At 37.3% G+C, this 21815-nt stretch overlaps 2 protein-coding genes and 1 pseudogene across 2 annotated transcripts; all 3 read right to left on the bottom strand.

The window, feature by feature from the left end:
• Positions 1-768: 768 nt before the first annotated feature.
• On the bottom strand, positions 769-3514 carry LOC116129608 (pentatricopeptide repeat-containing protein At2g29760, chloroplastic). The gene is made up of 2 exons (XM_031415332.1): positions 1249-3514; positions 769-1137 (listed from the first exon to the last, which is right to left on the bottom strand). Exon 1 carries the CDS (start codon positions 3512-3514, stop codon positions 1304-1306), a length of 2211 nt encoding a protein of 736 aa, XP_031271192.1. The 3' UTR covers positions 769-1137; positions 1249-1303.
• Positions 3515-9613: 6099 nt separating this feature from the next.
• LOC116129508 lies at positions 9614-21250 on the bottom strand (annotated as a pseudogene).
• Positions 10076-14737, bottom strand: LOC116129440 (villin-1-like). The gene is made up of 12 exons (XM_031415174.1): positions 14614-14737; positions 14365-14434; positions 13995-14094; positions 13754-13822; positions 13374-13610; positions 12734-12911; positions 12531-12660; positions 12006-12171; positions 11493-11643; positions 11306-11391; positions 11050-11214; positions 10076-10264 (listed from the first exon to the last, which is right to left on the bottom strand). The coding sequence occupies exons 2-12, from the start codon at positions 14418-14420 to the stop codon at positions 10076-10078; spliced, it is 1527 nt and encodes a 508-aa protein (XP_031271034.1). The 5' UTR covers positions 14421-14434; positions 14614-14737.
• Positions 21251-21815: the final 565 nt, after the last annotated feature.

The following is a 21815-nucleotide window of genomic DNA, read 5'->3' as shown; positions in this document are numbered from 1 at the left end:
TCAGTTGTTACCTTTGTATATATGTATGTACATGTGTATAATGTATTGATGGCATATGGGACATGTATACATGTATTTGAGACTATAGATAGAAGAAAAATGCTGCTACAAGAAACATATTCATGGTGAAGGAGACACTCATATCATTGAAAATATGAATAGAAATTAATTATGGATGAATGAAAAGAGCATTATGTAAAGACGCGCTGTTATGTTATAAGTTCGTACGACATATCTTCATTGTTAAGCTCTCCACAACTCTGCTTCAAGAGCTAGATTTCTAAGCATTCCCATCAGTTTGATTGTAAAGAGTCATTTAATCAGAGAGTGAGTGTGGTTTACTTAAAATTACAAATGGGATTGAAGTATAGATAGTTTCAGTTTCAGAAATAAACAAGAAAGACATCAAGGAAGAGTATCTACAGTTTTAATTTTTTGTTTCTATGTTCAACATTTACAAGTATAAGGCCAAGGTACAACTTGCATAATTAACAAGATTCCTCCCAACTAGAAGGGGGCATGCATTGAGTTGACTAAATATGAATGCCATAGTCATGAATGCGCAGTCTGAATACAGAGATCGAATATACATGTTTCAGAGGAAGAACTGCATTAAGTGAAAATTTATGTCATGAAAGAGTTCTATAGCACTTACNACATTTAATCAGAGAGTGAGTGTGGTTTACTTAAAATTACAAATGGGATTGAAGTATAGATAGTATCAGTTTCAGAAATAAGCAAGAAAGACATCAAGGAAGAGTATCTACAGTTTTAAATTTTTGTTTCTTTGTTCAACATTCACAAGTATAATGACAGGGTACAACTTGCATAATTAGCTAGATTCCTCCAAACTAGAAGGGGGCATGCATTGAGTTGACTAAATATGAATGCCATAGTCATGCATGCACAATCTGAATACAGAGATCAGACATACATGTTTCAGAGGAAGAACTGCATTAAGTGAAAATTTATGCTATGAAAGAGTTCTGTAACACTTACTATCAGAAGTTGAAGAAATTCTCCAACTCCTTCACAGTGGGCAACTCAACTCTCCATACTACACATATTTCCAACTGATTCACCTTGAATTGCTTCAAGAGTCGGAACAATTAGATAACTTGGCCTCTGCTTTTACTTCTAGCAAAATTCTAGGGAAAAATTAAATTATTTTCTTTCGTTAATCATCCTTTTCAATCTGTTTGATATACTAAAATTCTGAGGAATTTCCTGATGCTTCAGAAAACTAACCAAGTTCCATTTTTTAGGTTCGAGATGAATTGTATGCAGCCAATTTTTCCCATATTCACCAATAATCCATGCATGAACACTGTCCTCCACTGAAATGATGGAATCGATATCGATCCCTCAACAATATCTCTCTATCATAAAGCCTAGATATGAGCTTAGCAACTGAGTGGCAGTCCCCACAAACACGAAGATTCTTCACAATCCGGATAGGTTGAGATGGATTCGCACTAATCAACCCAAATGCAATAGCTAACTTTTCACTGTGAAGGTTTAGGGCTTGCTCTTGTATGTCTTCTTCTTCAACAAGTTGCAAAAGGTGGGACTTGTTCGGTACATAACCCAAGGATTTTAATCTTGCCATTATCTCATCTAGCTTCGAATAGATTTCCTTGCAGAGAGGGTGAGAGTTATCTGCTGCTAGAAACTTATGAATTATACCATTGACCTCAATAGAGCTAGAACCCGGTTCTTTCTTAAGTCCAGAAACTCTCATACGCTTTCTTAGTTCAGAAACATTGTCCCATTTCCCTGTTTTGGCATATATATTAGATAGAAGCACTAAAGCTCCATGATTTTCAGGTTCCAACTCCAGCAACCGGCTACAAGCCTGTTCAGCAAGCTCAACATTGTTATGAATCTTACAGGCCCCAAGTAAAGCCCCCCATACAGAAGCACTAGGAGTTATTGGCATTTTCTCAATGAGTTCAGCAGCTTCTTCCAGAAGACCTGCACGCCCAAGAATATCAACCATGCAAGCATAGTGCTTGAATCCTGGCACAACCCCATAAACTGGCTCCATTTGATTGAAAAACATCCTGCCTTCCTCCACTAAACCTGTGTGACTACAAGCACATAGTACATTGGTAAAAGTCACAGCGTTGGGCTTGACCTTAGCTTCTTGCATTCTAAAGAACAAATCTATAGCAGCTTTCCCCTTCCCATACATAGCCAAACCAGCAATCATGGCACTCCAAACAAATACGTCCCTCCTCTTCACTGAATAAAATACCTCAAGAGCCTTCTCAAGATTCCCACACTTCGAATACATGTCAATGAGTGAGGTGGTCAGATAACAATTGAACTTCACACCTTGGTTCTTTATGTTGGCATGGATCTGCTCACCTACATCCATTGCTCCCAACTGAGCACAGGCTGACAGAGTACTCACAAAAGTGACCTCATCTGGGTTCACATTCTTGCTGAGCTGCAACTCACGGAAAACGGCCAAAGCCTCTTTCGGTTTCCCATTCTGTTCATAAGCTGATATGAGGGCATTCCATATAGCAATCTCTTGTTTTGGCACGGCATCTAAAACACATCTAGCTGCATCGTACTCCCCCAATTTTGCATACCCATCAATCATGGTCGTCCAGGAAATAATATCTTTTTCTTCGATCTTATCAAACAATCTTTTTGCATCTTCCAAACTCCCACATTTTACATACATATCAAGCATCGCATTACTCATAGTCAAGTCCATTTTTATCTCGTTCTTTTCAATATAAGAACAAACCCAGCTCCCAAGCTCCAAATCCTTTTTCTTTGCACAAGCTGATAAAAGACCCACCATTGTTACATCATTAGGCTTAACATTCGCTACCTCCATTTCTCTAAACAACTCTAATGCCATCTCAAAACGACCTCCTTGAACAAAACCCGAGATTATTGAATTCCAAGAAACAACATCTTTTTTATCAATCATAACAAAAACTCTATATGCCATATCCAAATCCCCACATGACGTATAAAAATGTATTAGTGAATTAAGAATAAATATATCATCAGCAAGAGAGGACTTAATTACCATTCCATGAAAAACTTGCCCTACATGTAACCTACTAAGTCCCGCAGCCGCTTTGATTAAAAAAGGGTACGTGAATTTGCTTGGATAATAAGGAGACTCATAAAGCATTTCCAAAAAGATTTTAACACTTTGAATGGGTTCAGAGCTCGACGAATAAACGCGAATGAGGGTGTTAAATGTGTAGAGATTTGGCTGGGGAATATGATCGAACACTTTACGAGCATACTCAAGGCTGGAAAAAGATGACAGAGAAGAGGCTTTGAAGAGCTTGCTGGCCGAGTAAGGGTCAAAGAACAGGCCTATACGGAGCATATGAGCATGGATTTGCTTTAGTTGTTTTATAGTTGAGCATTGACTGATTAGAGAGAAAACTAGGTGGTCACGATGACCGTTATCGACAGTTAAGGAAGTTGGGTTTGGGTAACGTGGAAGAGAAATAAGTGGGGTGCTCAGAGTTTCCATGAGTTGTGTGGTTTATCCGTCAGCCACCCAACTTGCGCTTTTATCGGATTTGTTTTCCGGAAAGAGTGGACGACTTGTCGTTCTGTATCTTCGACAAACGACGTGATACATCTCGCTTAATTTATTAAATGACACGTCGTTTACTAGTTTAGAAGCCAAACAATAAGTCGTGTATGTATACTTTCTAGACCTTGTTCCACTGTGGAGATGGAAATCTACTGTATAGGATGAGCTTCAGTCTTCCAAACCTGAAAAACATTTATATTGATAAAGTAATCGGATCTCACCCGCAGCCGGCTTCAAAGTTTCCCTTATTCATGACAAGTTTGTATTTTCTTTCAAAAAGATTCAAATGTATGCATATAGGTGTCATTCGTCCAAAATGCAATGGATGAGGCAAGGCCGGACGTCGAGTCTTCATGCGGGGCAGTCTCCATTGATGATTGGATATATCATATAAAATTATAAGCCTATCTATCATGGTTTTGTTTTACAATTCATCAGGAAATCTTATATCAGAAATAGCCAACTGTAAAAGTTATATTGAAGGGGAGGCTGCCTTGAGTTTCCCAAACACTGGGGAAAAAAAATATATATATTGTCGGCAGCTGGGCTCTATAAAGCTTGGGATGAAATGCAAATGGTGTCCAAGCTCAGTATTCAAGTTCCTTTCTACTGTAATTGATATGAAGCTCCTTGGCACTCTACATTCAATGAGAGACCTAGTCATCCTCCTCTGGTGCATTGTTACCGTAGCCAAAGCAAGTGAAACAGATCGTCTCGCATTGTTGGCCATAAAGTCACAGATTCACGATCCACTTGGAGCCACGAACCTCGGTCAGTTCTCCACCCCATCCGTTGTTCTCTTTATATTTAACAACCTCCAAAGCTTTAGCTCTCTCTTGTATGCTGGAATTGCAACCACTGAAGAGGAATTTTTGATGCAGTGTCAAGTATGAATACATCATTGTGTTTCAAGGATGATCGAGAAAAAGGCACCTGTTATGAATTAGGATACAACATGCAACATGTCAATATATTGGATTGCAGGTATGTATATAAGTGAAAGTGAAAGATCAATATCATCATCAAGACAGAAACACATGGCTCAAATTATCTGGCTTCAAGGCATAAGACAGTTTAGTAAACCCAATGATTTCATCATACAAGTTGTATGAAACAAGAATGCAGACACAACACAAATCTATGACTCATAAGCTATCAACATAATAATTTAATTTTTTATTGGAGTATTAATACAATGGCATCGAGAACACTACAATAGAGCAGCTGAATCACTGGACTATTGTCTCAATCAGTGAACTCAGATTTTTCTTTTTACGACGCAGTTGGCTAAATCCTTTTTCTTTTGATCACACACGGCTACCAGTGTACTTATTTCATACCAAGACATCTATTTAAATCAAACCAAGCTTACTTCTTTAACATGAACAACGTGGTCTCCCTTGCATGTCATAAGCTGATTTTGTATGTTTCACCATTCAATTTCCCTGTTTCTGAAGAATATATTCCTTCAACTGGTATAATACAAGGTTTGAAGTATGACAGAATTTCTCTGTTTCTTGGCCTTGAACTTCCCTATATTGCACAGCACAGGAGCCAAGAGCCGCATCTAGTTCAAGGGCTTTATCTGAAGCCAAGGCTGAGTCCGCCTACCAGACAATAACCAGCCTTAAAACACTCTTAACATATGAATGAAGATGTCAAATGTAAACCCAGTAACCAATTTCATGTCAAGTACACTCTAATATCAACTACTAAAAACCACACAATTTAGGGGAAACTGTAACCTACCTTGTTGGAATCATTTCCCAGCCAATAATGTATGTCATACTGAGGAGGGCCACTTTTCAGCAAGATGTCCTGTCCCAGATGAACCACAAAGTGAAACAACTTCATCAGAATGCATTACGAAACAATTCCAGAAAATAAAAAATCCTCAAACATCATAAATCGATTTTCTAACTACATTCCGTAGAAAAAATCAGCCAACTGATAACAACTTACTTAAGACGTATAAGCACTTCCAGTATAGAATTTGCCATGTGAGGACTTAGGAACAGGAACCAACCGCAGTTCTCAATGCACCAATTTCCAAACCACTATATATATTAAGCTAAGGATACAAACCATACTTCAAACAATCATGATCCATCATTAACACATTAGAATATCAAGTGCTGACAAAACCAAACTTTTCTAAATTAAGAACTTTAATTGCTTCAAACAATTGCTATAGTACTTATCTAATCTTCCATAAACAATAAACCTCATTATAAATCCGCACTGATTAAACAGAAAACAAAAGCTACCTACTTAAGAAACAATTAAACTAAAATCAAATTTATAACAAGTACGCCGTAGCTCCTGCACCCTCGAATGCTGAATCCACGTCCTTACTGTACAGAGCCATTTTTTCTCATTGCACTGAAACTCCACCAACACAACGACTTAATAAACTTTAACATATATTCAGCTTAAAAATAAAAACTAAAAATAATTAAAATAATAATAAATAATAAAGCCACGCGTCTCAGTCATGTACATTCTCTCCTGTTTTCTTAAGTGAGAAACAAGATCTGATGGAACAACAAGATATACCTCTTCTTGATGATTCTGACTGAACATGAATAACAGTTAAGATAGTCACTAACAAATTATAGTGCGGAAATGGAAGGAGAGATGAAGCAATAAAAAGTTAGGAACCGAAAGAGAGAGAAAATGACATGTTTGGCTTTATCATCCAGCTAATGCGTGGTTCCACTTAGTGGTGGACGCATCAACTTTTTTGATTATTCATTTCATGGTTTGATGAAAAGGAAGGTGATTGAAGCTTGAATAGAGGAAGTGGGCAGTGGGCTCAGGTGTTTGCCACGTCACAGGCGTTTCCCGCCCCTTTGAATTTCGGCTGTTTGACCATACGGCATGGATGGCATGCTTTTTTTTGGATTGTCAATCAAGTTGACTGGTCAGTCATGCCACGTAGGAATGATCTTAATATATAATAATAAAGCCAATTTAAGTTGGGCACTGATGGACCATGGGCCATTGGATTACCAATGCTATGAAAATCGCCCGGACTAGATCGTCCAATCGGACCGATTCGACTGGTAGCCGATGACATATCCAATTCAGTATCCTCTGAAAACCGCCATTTTCAATCAAACCGGATTGAGTCGCGGTTGGACCGCTAAAATGGTGTCGAATCACGGTCTAATCGCAACTCATCCCGCCGGATTCCGACATCTTTTGAGGGAGAAAACACCACCATTAGACTTGATAGCATCTCCACACAAAACCCACCATTTTCAGTGTCTGTCGTCTAGCCTTCGTCGCTCGCCGTCCACCTAAATTCATGCGACCGTCGGACTTCTTTCATGATTCCAGCAAGTTCTAGTGCCGATGGAACTCCCTAGCACCACCATCAATTTGCCGACACCTATACATCAAAGCCCCAGGATTCCAAACTTCGATTAGCTGTCGATTGTCGTTGCCGCCCACCACATCACCAATCTCTTCGAGCGACAGAGTGTTTTGGATAGATTTTAAACCTTAAGGAGTATTGTGGGGTGTTTTTGATGAATTTCAAACATTTAGGGACTAAAATTTTTTTACAGAATACTGTCCAACCGACCGATCAAACCGATCAAACCAAAACCGAACCCTTGAGCAGGTCATAGTCCGGTCCAGTTTTCGGAACATTATGGATCACTATAAAACTTCCTCAAGGCCTTCAAATGGACCAAACCGCTAGAGAGTTGCTTAAACTCAACTTGAATCGAGCTTGAGTAGTTTACATGTCAAGTCTAGCCGAGTTCAAGTTTAATAATACTCGACTTAAGCAATTCGTGAACCTATTCGAGCTCAACATATTATATAATATTTAAATTTTATATTAATATTTATATATAATTAAATAATAATTACTTAAATTCGAACTCGATTAAAGTTTGATTTTGATTCGGTTGTTATCAAGCCGAGTTCGAACATATCTATATCTATTGAACTCAACAATTAAATTCAATCGAACTCGTAAGCTTCGAGCCTTTATCTATTCCAATCGAGCCAAGCTCGAGCTTTAATACTCAGCTCACCTCGGTTCGATTGGAGCCTTAATTCAAGTGACCCTTATTATTTAAAGCACTACTATTTTATAAATTTTTGGAATAATGGTCGATTTTCTTCTTTTTTTTTTTTTTTTTGGTCCTATGCTTTTGATATTGTTGTCATTCTACTAGTTGTAATTCACCCTCATCCTCTGAATACTGTCCAGTTGCATCAAATCGAGGACAGAAAGCCAGAGGAGTCTGTTTGGTGGATAAGAAATTGCAGAAAACGAAACATTTCCTTTTTAATAAGTGAAATGCACTTGTGAAAACTAAAGACCACCAAATCCTACCGACCTGTGAATCAGAAATTCCCAAAAGTGGCGTTAAGGTTTAATTTAGTGCAGTCTTTTTTCTACCGTTTTCACCTTTTCAATGTTACCTTTGTGTTTAGAGTAAGATGTTGAAACAACACCTACCCAGCTACCATGAACTGGACAGCTGCTTAAAGGTGCATCTGGGCTTATTTTCTGCCTGGATCAGGAACAATTCTTCTGACAATGCGACTATTGTACGTGCTTGGATGCACGGACGAATTATTCCTGGATCAAATGCTGACCCGTTAAAAAATTAAGCTCATCCAAGAAGATTGTTTAATTTCTGGGTAAGTGGAGGCAGAAATTTATAAACTAACTAGTATTCTTGTTCTGTACCTTTCAGTGTGATCTCTGGGCGGTGCTGCTCAAGTTTACATAGTCAAAAGCAGGTTAAATTTTATTTAATACAAATCTTTTGACTGGTTCTAGTATAGAGCTTTCACATCCTAAGAAATTGCCTATGCTTCAAATCTCTAGTCTTGTGGAAGCAACTCTCTGACTTAAAAGATTAATGAATAGGAATTTTCATATAGCAATTACTCTAAGAAAAAATTCGGCTTTTCTGTTCTGTATCCTTGGCTGATGGATATAGGAAGCAGCTCTACTATGTCGAGTAGAGTGCTTTCAGTTAAAAGTTGTTTAGTTGCCTATACATTATCCATGATTTTGTAACTTATTCATCTCCTCTCAGCAGCAAAGACTTGCTCATCCTAATGGTGCTCCCATGATGAAAATAAGATCTCTACCTGCATATAATCTATTGAAGTTTGTGAAATGGTGGTAGATATCGTGAAGCTGCGTCAATCTAATCATTTGTTACCTTTGTATTATGTATGTACATGTGTATAATGTATTGATGGCATATGGGACATGTATACATGTATTTGAGACTATAGATAGAAGAAAAATGCTGCTACAAGAAACATATTCATGGTGAAGGAGACACTCTATCATTGAAAATATGAATAGAAATTAATTATGGATGAATGAAAGAGCATTATGTAAAGACGCGCTGTTATGTTATAAGTTCGTACGACATATCTTCATTGTTAAGCTCTCCACAACTCTGCTTCAAGACTAGATTTCTAAGCATTCCCATCAGTTTGATTGTAAAGAGTCATTTAATCAGAGAGTGAGTGTGGTTTACTTAAAATTACAAATGGGATTGAAGTATAGATAGTTTCAGTTTCAGAAATAACACAGAAAGACATCAAGGAAGAGTATCTACAGTTTTAATTTTTTGTTTCTATTGTTCAACATTTACAAGTATAAGGCCAAGGTACAACTTGCATAATTAACAAGATTCCTCCCAACTAGAAGGGGGCATGCATTGTTGACTAAATATGAATGCCATAGTCATGAATGCGCAGTCTGAATACAGAGATCGAATATACATGTTTCAGGGAAGAACTGCATTAAGTGAAAATTTATGTCATGAAGAGTTCTATAGCACTTACTATATGAAGTTGAAGGAATTCTCAACTCCTCTACAGTGGGCAACTCAACTCTCCATACTACATACACTTCCAACTGATTCACCTTGAATTGCTTCAAGAGTCGGAACAATTAGATAACTTGGCCTCTGCTTTACTTCTAGCAAAATTCTAGAAAAATTAAATTATTTTCTTTCGTTAATCATCCTTTTCAATCTGTTTGATATACAAAATTCTGAGGAATTCCCTGATGCTTCAGAAAACTAGCCAAGTAAAAGTTCCATTTTTTGGGTTCGAGATGAATTGTATGCAGCCAATTTTTCCCATATTCACCAATAATCCATGCATGAACACTGTCCTCCACTGAAGTGATGGAATCGATATCGATCCCTCAACATATCTCTCTATCATAAAGCCTAGTATGAGCTTAGCAACTGATGGCAGTCCCCACAACCCGAAGATTCTTCACAATCCGATAGGTTGAGATGGATTCGCACTAATCAACCCAAATGCAATAGCTAACTTTTCACTATGAAGTTTAGGGCTTGCTCTTGTATGTCTTCTTCTTCAACAATTGCAAAAGGTGGGACTTGTTCGGTACATAACCCAAGGATTTTAATCTTGCCATTATCTCATCTAGCTTCGAATAGATTTCCTTGCAGAGAGGGTGAGAGTTATCTGCTGCTAGAAACTTATGATTATACCATTGACCTCAATACAGCTAGAACCCGGTTCTTTCTTAAGTCCAGAAACTCTCATACGCTTTCTTAGTTCAGAAACATTGTCCCATTTCCCTGTTTTGGCATATATATTAGATAGAAGCACTAAAGCTCCATGATTTTCAGGTTCCAACTCCAGCAACCGGCTACAAGCCTGTTCATATTCAATGCAATCAGTATTACAAGTAAATCTATGCGGGCAGTATTGTTCTTTCTTCTTGTCTTTTTTCTAAAGTTTTCAATATCAATAGAGATTGGGGCATTTCCATAAACAATGTGCAATAAAGGAGCGGTATAAGTTCATGCTTATCCTATCAAGAAAAATTATGTGCTTTGCATGATCGCACCAAATGTTATTGGTACAGATAGCCAGCTACCAAGTACAAGATCATCATTCTAAGCAAATTTACCACATCATGTAAAGTTGTCTTTCAAAAGATCTGCCCATATAAAGTTTCCAATCATTTGTCTTTTACAAATGATTGAATAACACACCAAACCCACATCTGTTCCAGTTCCAAAATATTTGTAATACTTCCTTTTTAATAAGTCCTAATTCTTGTTATCCATTTTCAGAAGTAGATGAGCACAATTACTGATGTTCCACACTAGCCTTCATTTCAATTCAAGTTCCAAGATAAGCCGAATTGTAGTGTTTACAACTAACTAGAAACATGAAGCTTAATACACTTTAAGGGGGTAATTCCTAAAACTTTGTGCTTTTCCAAAGGGAACTGAGGGCTATAGAAACAAGAAGTATAGAATTAGAACAAATTGTTCTCATTCACTATGTTCCATCCTTTCATCAAGAGATGTCTCTAATCGCAAAAAATTTCTCTTTCAATGCAAATTTTCAAACACATAGTTCATAAACCAATAAGCATGTTAAGCAACACAGCTAAAAGTTTGGATTCAATAAAAAGTGTTCTACTGATACACCATGCCTACCATTGCACTCCCACGACCAAGCCATGCATAAAACAGATTTTCATCCCTTCCATTGCCGGGGTAAGTGTACTGCATAATATAGCAATCCCCACTGAAAAGCTTTGTCTGTTCTTGAGATGGAAGAAGGGACAATTCATCACCATTTACCAGCCAAACCTGATATTCACCATTGCATCCGCACAGAAATAGGATCAGATGCTTTACTCAGAGAGATGGGCTTTAAAACAGAAAAGAAGTTAGAAGGTACCTTCAGTATGCCTCTGCAATTTATATAAGGCTCGAAGTCTTCTTCTGGAAGCTCCTTAACATCATGACCATGTTGCTTGAATATTGCTGGGAAAAAAAGTAAAAGTGGAATTTACAAATATAATAATGAGTGTAAAACTACTAGTAACAAAGCCAATTTCTTTTCTTTACCACAATAGGTACAATACCTGCTACTTTTTCTCGACCTTCATCATAAAGCTTGGGTTCCACTGTTTGAGGCCAACTATCAAAGTAAGACTTAAAAACAGCAGTTTCTAATCCCTCAGTTAAAAAGGTTAAATGTGTCCCAGTTGACCTGCCCTGATTTCTGAGAAAATCCTGTAAAAGAGTAGCTAGATGGTAGGTCATAAACCACTCCCTCCAGAATGCAGGTAAGCAATCACATTCATCAACTTGCACAGTCTTCCATGTATTTATCACACATTCTCAAAACATTCAACAGATTTCCATGTTTATTCTCAATGAGTAACCTCACAGTCCATTGTAGTGATTCTTCAGAAATACAAATTTTTGTTCCACCATACGGTGACCGTTCAAGAGGTTGAATACAGAGTTTGACTCTGATATTTTGAAGTTAAAGAATAAGAAAGAACACAGTATGTTGGGAAGTCCTTGTAAAAAGGCAAAAGAGCTCTAGCAAGTCTGTGTATGTATTTGGAGGAGAAGGAGAGAGTTCTTACTTCTGAAGCTGAGATTGATGTCCTCCTTTCTGTAATTGAGGTATTTCTTCCCATCCAAACAAAAACTTCAGTTCCACAGTCCAACATATAGCACTTATCTTTTTCAAGCATATCTTTGTTGAATGAATTTACTCCAATTTGACATAATTTTCCCTGAAGATTTATCCTATAGATGAAAACTCCTTAAGCATCACTGAGTGTAAGGCATGTCATTAAATTTAAAATAAAGACAAAATTTAGAAGAAGAGACATAAGTTGGATCATAACAAATCTGAACAGAACTAGCTGGGGGAGTTGATGACAATCTTAGACAAGTTACTGGGTTTGAAAAAAAATCCATTTCTGAATTTATTAATATAGCCATTTAACATGCTTCAATTTACATATACATGTAACTTCCTTCTCTTATCTCAGCCACAAGAAATCTATTTGCACTTTTCTGCATGTACAGGTTTTACTGTACAGAGGAACAAAAACAAGTTGACACTCTGAATGATGCCTCTCAAATAACAAGGCAAAACTCACCAGAATAATGTTGTAGATGGTGTTTGGGATTGCTCAACATTTGAAGGCAAGTCCTTGGGAATGGGAGCATAACCACCAAATAAACTCCAGAATTCACCAACATCAGAATCACCGACAAACTTTCCATCCTCTGTAGCAACAAAAAAATTAACAACTGCAGTATCCTTTAGTTGAGGAAAATCTGGAAATGGAAAGAATCCAACCTATAGTTGCAACCTCGCAGTTTCCACCATGCTTGTTCTCTTTAATATATTTAACAACCTCCAAAGCTTTAGCTCTCTCTTGTATGCTGGAATTGCAACCACTGAAGAGGAAAATTTTTGATGCAGTGTCAAGTATGAATACATCATTGTGGTTCAAGGATGATCGAGAAAAAGGCACCTGTTATGAATTAGGATACAAAACATGCAGAACATGTCAATATATTGGAATTGCAGGTATGTATAATAAGTGAAAGTGAAAGATCAATATCATCATCAAGACAAGAAACACATGGCTCAAAATTATCTGGCTTCAAGGCATAAGACAGTTTAGTAAACCCAATGATTTCATCATACAAGTTGTATGATGTAACAAGAATGCAGGACACAACACAAATCTATGACTCATAAGCTATCAACAATAATAAATTTATAATTTTTTATTGGAGTATTAATACAATGGCATCGAGAAACACTACATAAGAGCAGCTGAATCACTGGACTATTGTCTCAATCAGTGAACTCAGATTTTTCTTTTACGACGCAGTTGGCTAAATCCTTTTTCTTTTGATCAGCACACGGCAGCTAACCGGTGTACTTAAGTTCATACCAAGTCATCTATTTAAAATCAAACCAAGCTTACTTCTTTAACATGAACAACGTGGTCTCCCTTGCATGTCAATAAGCTGATTTTGTATGTTTCACCATTCAATTTCCCTGTTTCTGAAGAATATATTCCTTCAACTGGTATAATACAAGGTTTGAAGTATGACAAGAATTTCTCTGTTTCTTGGCCTTGAACTTCCCTATATTGCACAGCACAGGAGCCAAGAGCTGCATCTAGTTCAAGGGCTTTATCTGAAGCCAAGGCTGAGTCCGCCTGCCAAAACAATATGCAGCCTTAAAACACTGTTAACATATGAATGAAGATGTCAAATGTAAACCCAGTAACCAAATTTCATGTCAAGTAACTCTCATATCAACTACTAAAAACCACACAATTTAGTGGAAACTGTAACCTACCTTGTTGGAATCATTTCCCAGCCAATAATGTATGTCATACTGAGGAGGGCCACTTTTTAGCAAGACGGTCTGTCCCAGATGAACCACAAACAAGTGGAACAAACTTCATCAGAATGCATACTAAGCGAACAATTCCGGAGAAAATAAAAAATCCTCAAACATCAAGTAAACGTCGATTTTCTAACTACATTCAATGCTCACTACTCGTAGAAAAAATCAGCCAAATCTGATAACAACTTACATTAAGAACGATATAAGCACTTCCAGTATAGAATTTGCCATGTGAGGACTTAGGAACAGGAACCAACCGCAGTTTCTCAATGCACCAAATTTCCAAACCACTATATATAATTAAGCTAAGGATACAAAACATACTTCAAAACAAATCATGATCCATCAATTAACAACATTAGAATATCAAGTGCTGACAAAAACCAAACTTTTCTAAATTAAGAACTTTAATTGCTTCAAGACAAATTGCTATAGTACTTATCTAATCTTCCAATAAACAATAAACCTCATTAATTAAATCCGCACTGATTAAACAGAAAACAAAAGCTACACTACTTAAGAACAAGATTAAACTAAAATCAAATTTATAACAAGGATACGCCGTAGCTCCTGCACCCTCGAATGCTGAATCCACGTCCTTACTGTACAGAGCCATTTTTTCTCATTGCACTGAAACTCCACCAAACAAACGACTTAATAAACTTTAACGTATATTCAGCTTAAAAATAAAAACTAAAAAATAATTAAAATAATAATAAATAATAAAGCACGCGTCTCAGTCATGTACATTCTCTCCTGTGTCTTAAGTGAGAAACAAGATCTGATGGGAACAAACAATGAGAATATACCTAATTCTTGATGATTCTGAACATGAATAACAGTTAAGATAGTCAACTAACAAATTATAATGGCGGAAATGGAAAGAGAGATGAAGCAATAAAAAAGTTAGGAACCGAAAGAGAGAGAAAAATGACATGTTTGGCTTTATCATCCAGCTAATGCGTGGGTTCCACTTAGTGGTGAGCATCAACTTTTTTGATTATTCATTTTCATGGTTTGATGAAAAGGAAAGGTGATTGAAGCTTGAAGAGAGGAAGTGGGCAGTGGGCTCAGGTGTTTGCCACGTCACAGGCGTTTCCCGCCCCTTTGAATTTCGGCTGTTTGACCATACGGCATGGATGGCATGCGTTTTTTTGGATTCTCAATCATGTTGACTGGTCAGTCATGCCACGTAGGATATCATCTTAATAATATAATAATAAAAGCCAATTTAAGTTGGGCACTGATGGGACCGTCCCGGGGCCATTGGATTACTATCAAACTTCCTTAAGGCCTTCAAACGGACCGAACCACTAGAGAGCTGCTCGAACTCAACTTGAATCGAGCTCGAGGAGTTTACATGTCAAGTCTAGCCGCGTTCAAGTTTAATAATACTCGACTCAAGCAGTTCCTGAACCTATTCGAGCTCAACATGTTATATAATATTTAAATTTTATATTAATATTATATATATAAATTAAATAATAATTACTTAAATTCGAACTCCATTATAATCACATCAAACTTGGGTTCGATTTTGATTCGATTGTAATCAAGTCGAGTTCTAACATATCATATATCTATCGAGCTCAATAATTAAAATTTGATCGAGCTCACAAGCTTCGAGCATTTGACTATTTCAATCGAGCCAAGTTCAATTTTAATAATACTCGACTGAAGCAGTTTGTAAACCTATTCGAGCTCAACATATTATATAAAATTTAAAATTTATATTAATATTATATATATAGATTAAATAATAATTACTTAAATTCAAACTCGATTATAATCACATTGAACTTGAGTTCGATTTTGATTCGGTTGCACTCAAGTCGAGTTCGAACATATCATATATCTATCAAGCTCAACAATTAAAATTTGATGGAGCTTACATGCTTCGAGCCTTTGACTATTTCAATCGAGCCAAGCTCGAGCTTTCAATACTCAGCTCACCTCGGCTCGATTGGAGCCTTAATTCAAGTGACCCTTATTATTTAAAGCACTACTATTTTATAAAGTTTTGGAATAATGGTCGATTTTCTTCTTTTTTTTTTTTTTTTTTGGTCCTATGCTTTTGATATTGTTGTCATTCTACTAGTTGTAATTCACTTCAGTTCATCTCTGAATACTGTCCAGTTGCATCAAAATCGAGGACAGAAAGCCCGAGGAGTCTGTTTGGGGGATAAGAAAATTGCAGAAAACGAAACATTTCCTTGTTTAATAAGTGAAATGCACTTGTGAAAACTAAAAGCCACCAAATCCTACCGACCTGTGAATCAGAAATTCCCAAAAGTGGCGTTAAGGTTTAATTTAGTGCAGTCTTTTTTCTTCCGTTTTCACCTTTTCAATGTTAACTTGTGTTTAGAGTAAGATGTTGAAACAACACCTACCCAGCTACCATGAACTGGACAGCTGCTTAAAGGTGCATCTGGAGCTTATTTTCTGCCTGGATCAGGAACAATTCTTCTGACTCATGCGACTATTGTACGTGCATTGGATGCACGGACGAATTATTCCTGGATCAAATGCTGACCCGTTAAAAAATTAAGCTCATCCAAGAAGAGTTGTTTAATTTCTGGGTAAGTGGAGGCAGAAATTTATAAACTAACTAGTATTCTTGTCCTGTACCTTTCAGTGTGACCTCTGGGCGGTGCTGCTCAAGTTTACATAGTCAAAAGCAGGTTAAATTTTATTTAATACAAAATCTTTTGACTGGTTCTAGTATAGAGCTTTCACATCCTAAGAAAATTGCCTATGCTTCAAGTCTCTAGTCTTGTGGAAGCAACTCTCTGACTTAAAAGATTAATGAAATAGGAATTTTCATATGAGCAATTACTCTAAGAAAAAATTCAGGCTTTTCTGTTCTGTATCCTTGGCTGATGGATATAGGAAGCAGTTCTTACTATGTCAAGTTTCTAGAGCCATAGTTATCAGTTCCTGGGGCGTAGATATACTTTTGTTTAAGACTGAAATATACTCTGGAAATGCTATGTGAAAGAATCTGGATGAATGAATGCATTAGTTAAAGAGCTAGCTTCAACTGGAAAGAAATTCAGTACTGGAACCCTTTGAAAGCCCTATTTAACGGATTTGGGTAGAATTCACTCCAAAAAACTAGTTCAATGGAGGAAGGAGCCCAACCAAAACTAGTTTAGGAGAGGAAAGAGTCCAACCACGTATATACACCACAAAAATCTGTCAAATTAGAGATGTGAGACAAATACAACTTCTAACGTTTCTCTTAAGAATGTGTCAACATTTATTTGGTTATTTTCCATTTTTTTTTTTTTTTAAGATTGCGGCTGGAAAAATGCATTGATACCCTGAGGGGGCGTTTGGTTCAAGAATGTTATATTACTGAGAATATTGGATTACTGGAAAGATATATTACCTTAAAAGATTACTGGAAATCTTTAGAAAAATATGTTTGGTTAGTTGGTGAATATGTTATATTAATATGTTTGGTTATGGGGAATAAATTGGTGGTGGCTAGGTGGCAGTGGTGGTGGTGGCCTGTAAATGATTTTAAATATAAGGGCATTATTGTCCAAAATTTTAATTAAACAAGAGTAAAATTGAAATAGGATAGTAATGTAAATTTGTTTTAAAGTAGGGGTATTATTGTCCAAAACTTTTATTAATAAGGGATAAAATTGTAATAAAAAAAATAACCCTGGTAATCTCAGAATACCTAAGAAAATTGAGGTAATCAGATTACCTCTGATATTACCAATAGTAACCATTATTGGTATTTAAAGATTACCGGTATCTTATATTACTTGACAACTAAATATGGTAATCATGTACTATAAGATGACATTACCCCAGTAATCCCACTTAACCCCCAACCAAACGCCCCCTCAGAGATATCTCTCTCCCTGGAAAAAAACAGATGAGATTGGTACTGACCTTTTGTATTAGTGGTTGGTACCTAGTCTCTTGAGAAGAGTGTTTTCAGTAGAAAGTTGTTTAGTTGCCTATACATATCCATGATTTTGTAACATATTCATCTCCACTCAGCAGCAAAGACTTGCTCATCCTTTCCCGGGATGAGTCTAAGCCTCTTCTTCTCAGTTACCTTCAATACTCTCTTCTTGTTAAAATCATTGGTTATGGTCTCTACTCTGGCAGCCACAAATGAGACTGATAGACTTGCACTGCTCACGTTCAAGTCCGTAGTAACTGATTTCTCCCCTTGGAATGAGTCTCTCCATTTCTGCCAATGGTTTGGAGTCACTGGCAGCCGCAAACACCAAAGGGTCACTGGGTTGGACCTGAGTGAGCAGAAATTAGTTGGATTTGTATCACCTTTTATCGGAAATATTTCTTTCCTTGAGTACCTGAACCTTGCAAACAACTACTCCTCTGGAGGAATTCCTCCAGAAGTCGGCCGCTCATCCAGGCTTTGAAATTTGAGCTTGAGCAATGCTTTATTTGACAAGGAAATTCCATCTAGTCTGTCTAAATTGTTCCCATCTCATGAGTCTTATTGAAAATATAAATAAAAATTAATCATGGATGAATGAGAAGAGCATTATGTCAAGACACGCTGTTATGTTCTAAGTTGGTTTACGACATATCTTTATTGTTCAGTTCAAAGCTCTCTACAACTCTGCTTCAAGAACTAGATTTCTAAGCATTACCATCAGTTTGATTGTAAAGGGTCATTTAAGTGGTCTATGGGATCATTACATTTAATCAGAGAGTGAGTGTGGTTTACTTAAAATTACAAATGGGATTGAAGTATAGATAGTCAGTTTTCAGAAATAACAAGAAAGACATCAAGGAAGAGTATCTACAGTTTTAATTTTTGTTTCTTTGTTCAACATCACAGTTAAAGCCGGGTACAACTTGCATAATTACAGATTCCTCCAAACTAAAGGGGGCATGCATTGATTTGACTAAATATGAATGCCAGTCATGCATGCACAGTCTGAATACAGAGATCGAATACATGTTTCAGAGGAAGAACTGCATTAAGTGAAATTTATGCTATGAGAGTTCTTAGCACTTACTATAGAAGTTGAAGAAATTCTCAACTCCTCACAGTGGGCAACTCAACTCTCCATACTACATACTTCCAACTGATTCACCTTGAATTGCTTCAAGAGTCGGACAATTAGATAACTTGGCCTCTGTTTTTACTTCTACAAAATTCAGGGAAAAATTAAATTATTTTCTTTCTTAATCATCCTTTTCATCTGTTTGATATACTAAAATTCTGAGGATTTCCTGATGCTTCAGAAAACTACCAAGTTTCCATTTTTTGGTTCGAGATGATTGTTGCAGCCAATTTTTCCCATATTCACCAATAATCCATGCATAACACTGTCCTCCACTGAATGATGAGATCGATATCGATCCCTCAACATATCTCTCTATCATAAAGCCTAGATATGAGCTTAGCAACTGAGTGGCAGTCCCCACAAACACGAAGATTCTTCACAATCCGGATAGGTTGAGATGGTTCGCACTAATCAACCCAATGCAATAGCTAACTTTTCACTTGAAGGTTTAGGGCTTGCTCTTGTATGTCTTCTTCTTCAACAAGTTGCAAAAGGTGGCTTGTTCGGTACATACCCCAAGGATTTAATCTTGCCATATCTCATCTAGCTTCGAATAGATTTCCTTGCAGAGAGGTGAGAGTTATCTGCTGCTAGAAACTTATGAATTATACCATTGACCTCAATACAGCTAGAACCCGGTTCTTTCTTAAGTCCAGAAACTCTCATACGCTTTCTTAGTTCAGAAACATTGTCCCATTTCCCTGTTTTGGCATATATTTAGATAGAAGCACTAAAGCTCCATGATTTTCAGGTTCCAACTCCAGCAACCGGCTACAAGCCTGTTCAGCAAGCTCAACATTGTTATGATCTTACAGGCCCCAAGTAAAGCCCCCATACAGGCACTAGAGTTATTGGCATTTTCTCAATGAGTTCAGCAGCTTCTTCCAGAAGACCTGCACGCCCAAGAATATCAACCATGCAAGCATAGTGCTTAATCCTGGCACAACCCCATAAACTGGCTCCATTTGATTAAAAACATCCTGCCTTCCTCCACTAAACCTGTGTGACTACAGGCACATAGTACATTGGTAAAGTCACAGCGTTGGGCTTGACCTTAGCTTCTTGCATTCTAAAGAACAATCTATAGCAGCTTTCCCCTTCCCATACATAGCCAAACCAGCAATCATGGCACTCCAACAAATACTCCTCCTCTTCACTGAATAAATACCTCAAGAGCCTTCTCAAGATTCCCACACTTCGATACATGTCATGAGTGAGGTGGGATAACAATTAACTTACACTTGGTTCTTTATGTTGGCATGGATCGCTCCACCTACATCCATTGCTCCCACTGAGCACAGGCGACAGAATACTCACAAAAGTGACCTCATCTGGCTTCACATTCTGCTGAGCTGCAACTCAGGAAAACGGCCAAAGCCTCTTTCGGTTTCCCATTCTGTTCATAGCTGATATGAGGGCATTCCATATAGCAATCTCTTGTTTTGGCACGGCATCTAAAACACATCTAGCGCATCGTACTCCCCCTTTTTGCATACCCATCAACTGGTCGTCCAGGAAATATATCTTTTCTTCATCTTATCAAACAATCTTTTTGCATCTTCCAAACTCCACATTTTACATACATATCAAGCATCGCATTACTCATAGTCAAGTCCTTTTTTATCTCGTTTTTTCAATATAAGAACAAACCCAGCTCCCAAGCTCCAAATCCTTTTTCTTTGCACAAGCTGATAAAAGACCCACCATTGTTACATCATTAGGCTTAACATTCGCTACCTCCATTTCTCTAAACAACTCTAATGCCATCTCAAAACGACCTCCTTGAACAAAACCGAGATTATTGAATTCCAAGAAACAACATCTTTTTATCAATCAACAAAAACTCTATATGCCATATCCAAATCCCCACATGACGTATAAAAATGTATTAGTGAATTAAGAATAAATATATCATCAGCAAGAGAGGACTTAATTACCATTCCATGAAAAACTTGCCCTACATGTAACCACTAAGTCCCCAGCCGCTTTGATTAAAAGGGTACGTGAATTTGTTTGGATAATAAGGAGACTCATAAGCATTTCCAAAAAGATTTTAACACTTTGAATGGGTTCAGAGCTCGACGAATAAACGCGAATAGGGTGTTGAATGTGTAGAGATTTGGCTGGGAATATGATCGAACACTTTCGAGCATACTCAAGGCTGGAAAAAGATGACGAGAGAGGCTTTGAAGAGCTTGCTGGCCGAGTAAGGGTCAAAGAACAGGCCTTACGGAGCATGATGGATTTGCTTTAGTTTGTTTTATAGTTGAGCATTGACTGATTAGAGAGAAACTAGGTGGTCACGATGACCGTTATCGACAGTTAAGGAATTGGGTTTGGTGACGTGGAAGAGAAATAAGTGGGGTCCCAGAGTTTCCATGAGTTGTGGGTTTATCCTCAGCCACCAACTTGCGCTTTTATCGGTTTTTGTTTTCGGAAAGAGTGGAGACTTGTCGTTCTGTATCTTCGACAAACGACGTGATACATCTCGCTTAATTTATTAAATGACACGTCGTTTACTAGTTTAGAAGCCAAACAATAAGTCGTGTTGTATCTTTCTAGACCTTGTTCCACTGTGGAGATGGAAATCTACTGTATAGAGGAGCTTCAGTCTTCCAAACCTAAAACATTTATATTGATAAAGTAAGGGATCCTCACCGCAGCCGGCTTCAAAGTTTCCTTATTCATGACAAGTTTGTATTTTCTTTCATAAATTCAACAATGTAAGGCCGAGGCGAGTCTTCATGCGGGGCAGTCTCCATTGATGATTGGATAATCATATAAAATTATAAGCCTATCTATCATGTTTTGTTTTACATTTCATCAGGAAATCTTATATCAGAATAGCCAACTGAAAAAGTTATATTGAAGGGGAGGCTGCCTTGAGTTTCCCAACACTGGGGAAAAAAAAATATATATTGTCGGCAGCTGGGCTCTATAAAGCT

Source organism: Pistacia vera, unplaced genomic scaffold (assembly GCF_008641045.1).
Source record: "Pistacia vera cultivar Batoury unplaced genomic scaffold, PisVer_v2 Contig212, whole genome shotgun sequence".
NCBI lineage: Eukaryota > Viridiplantae > Streptophyta > Magnoliopsida > Sapindales > Anacardiaceae > Pistacia > Pistacia vera.
This window is presented reverse-complemented; position numbering and strand designations above follow the sequence as displayed.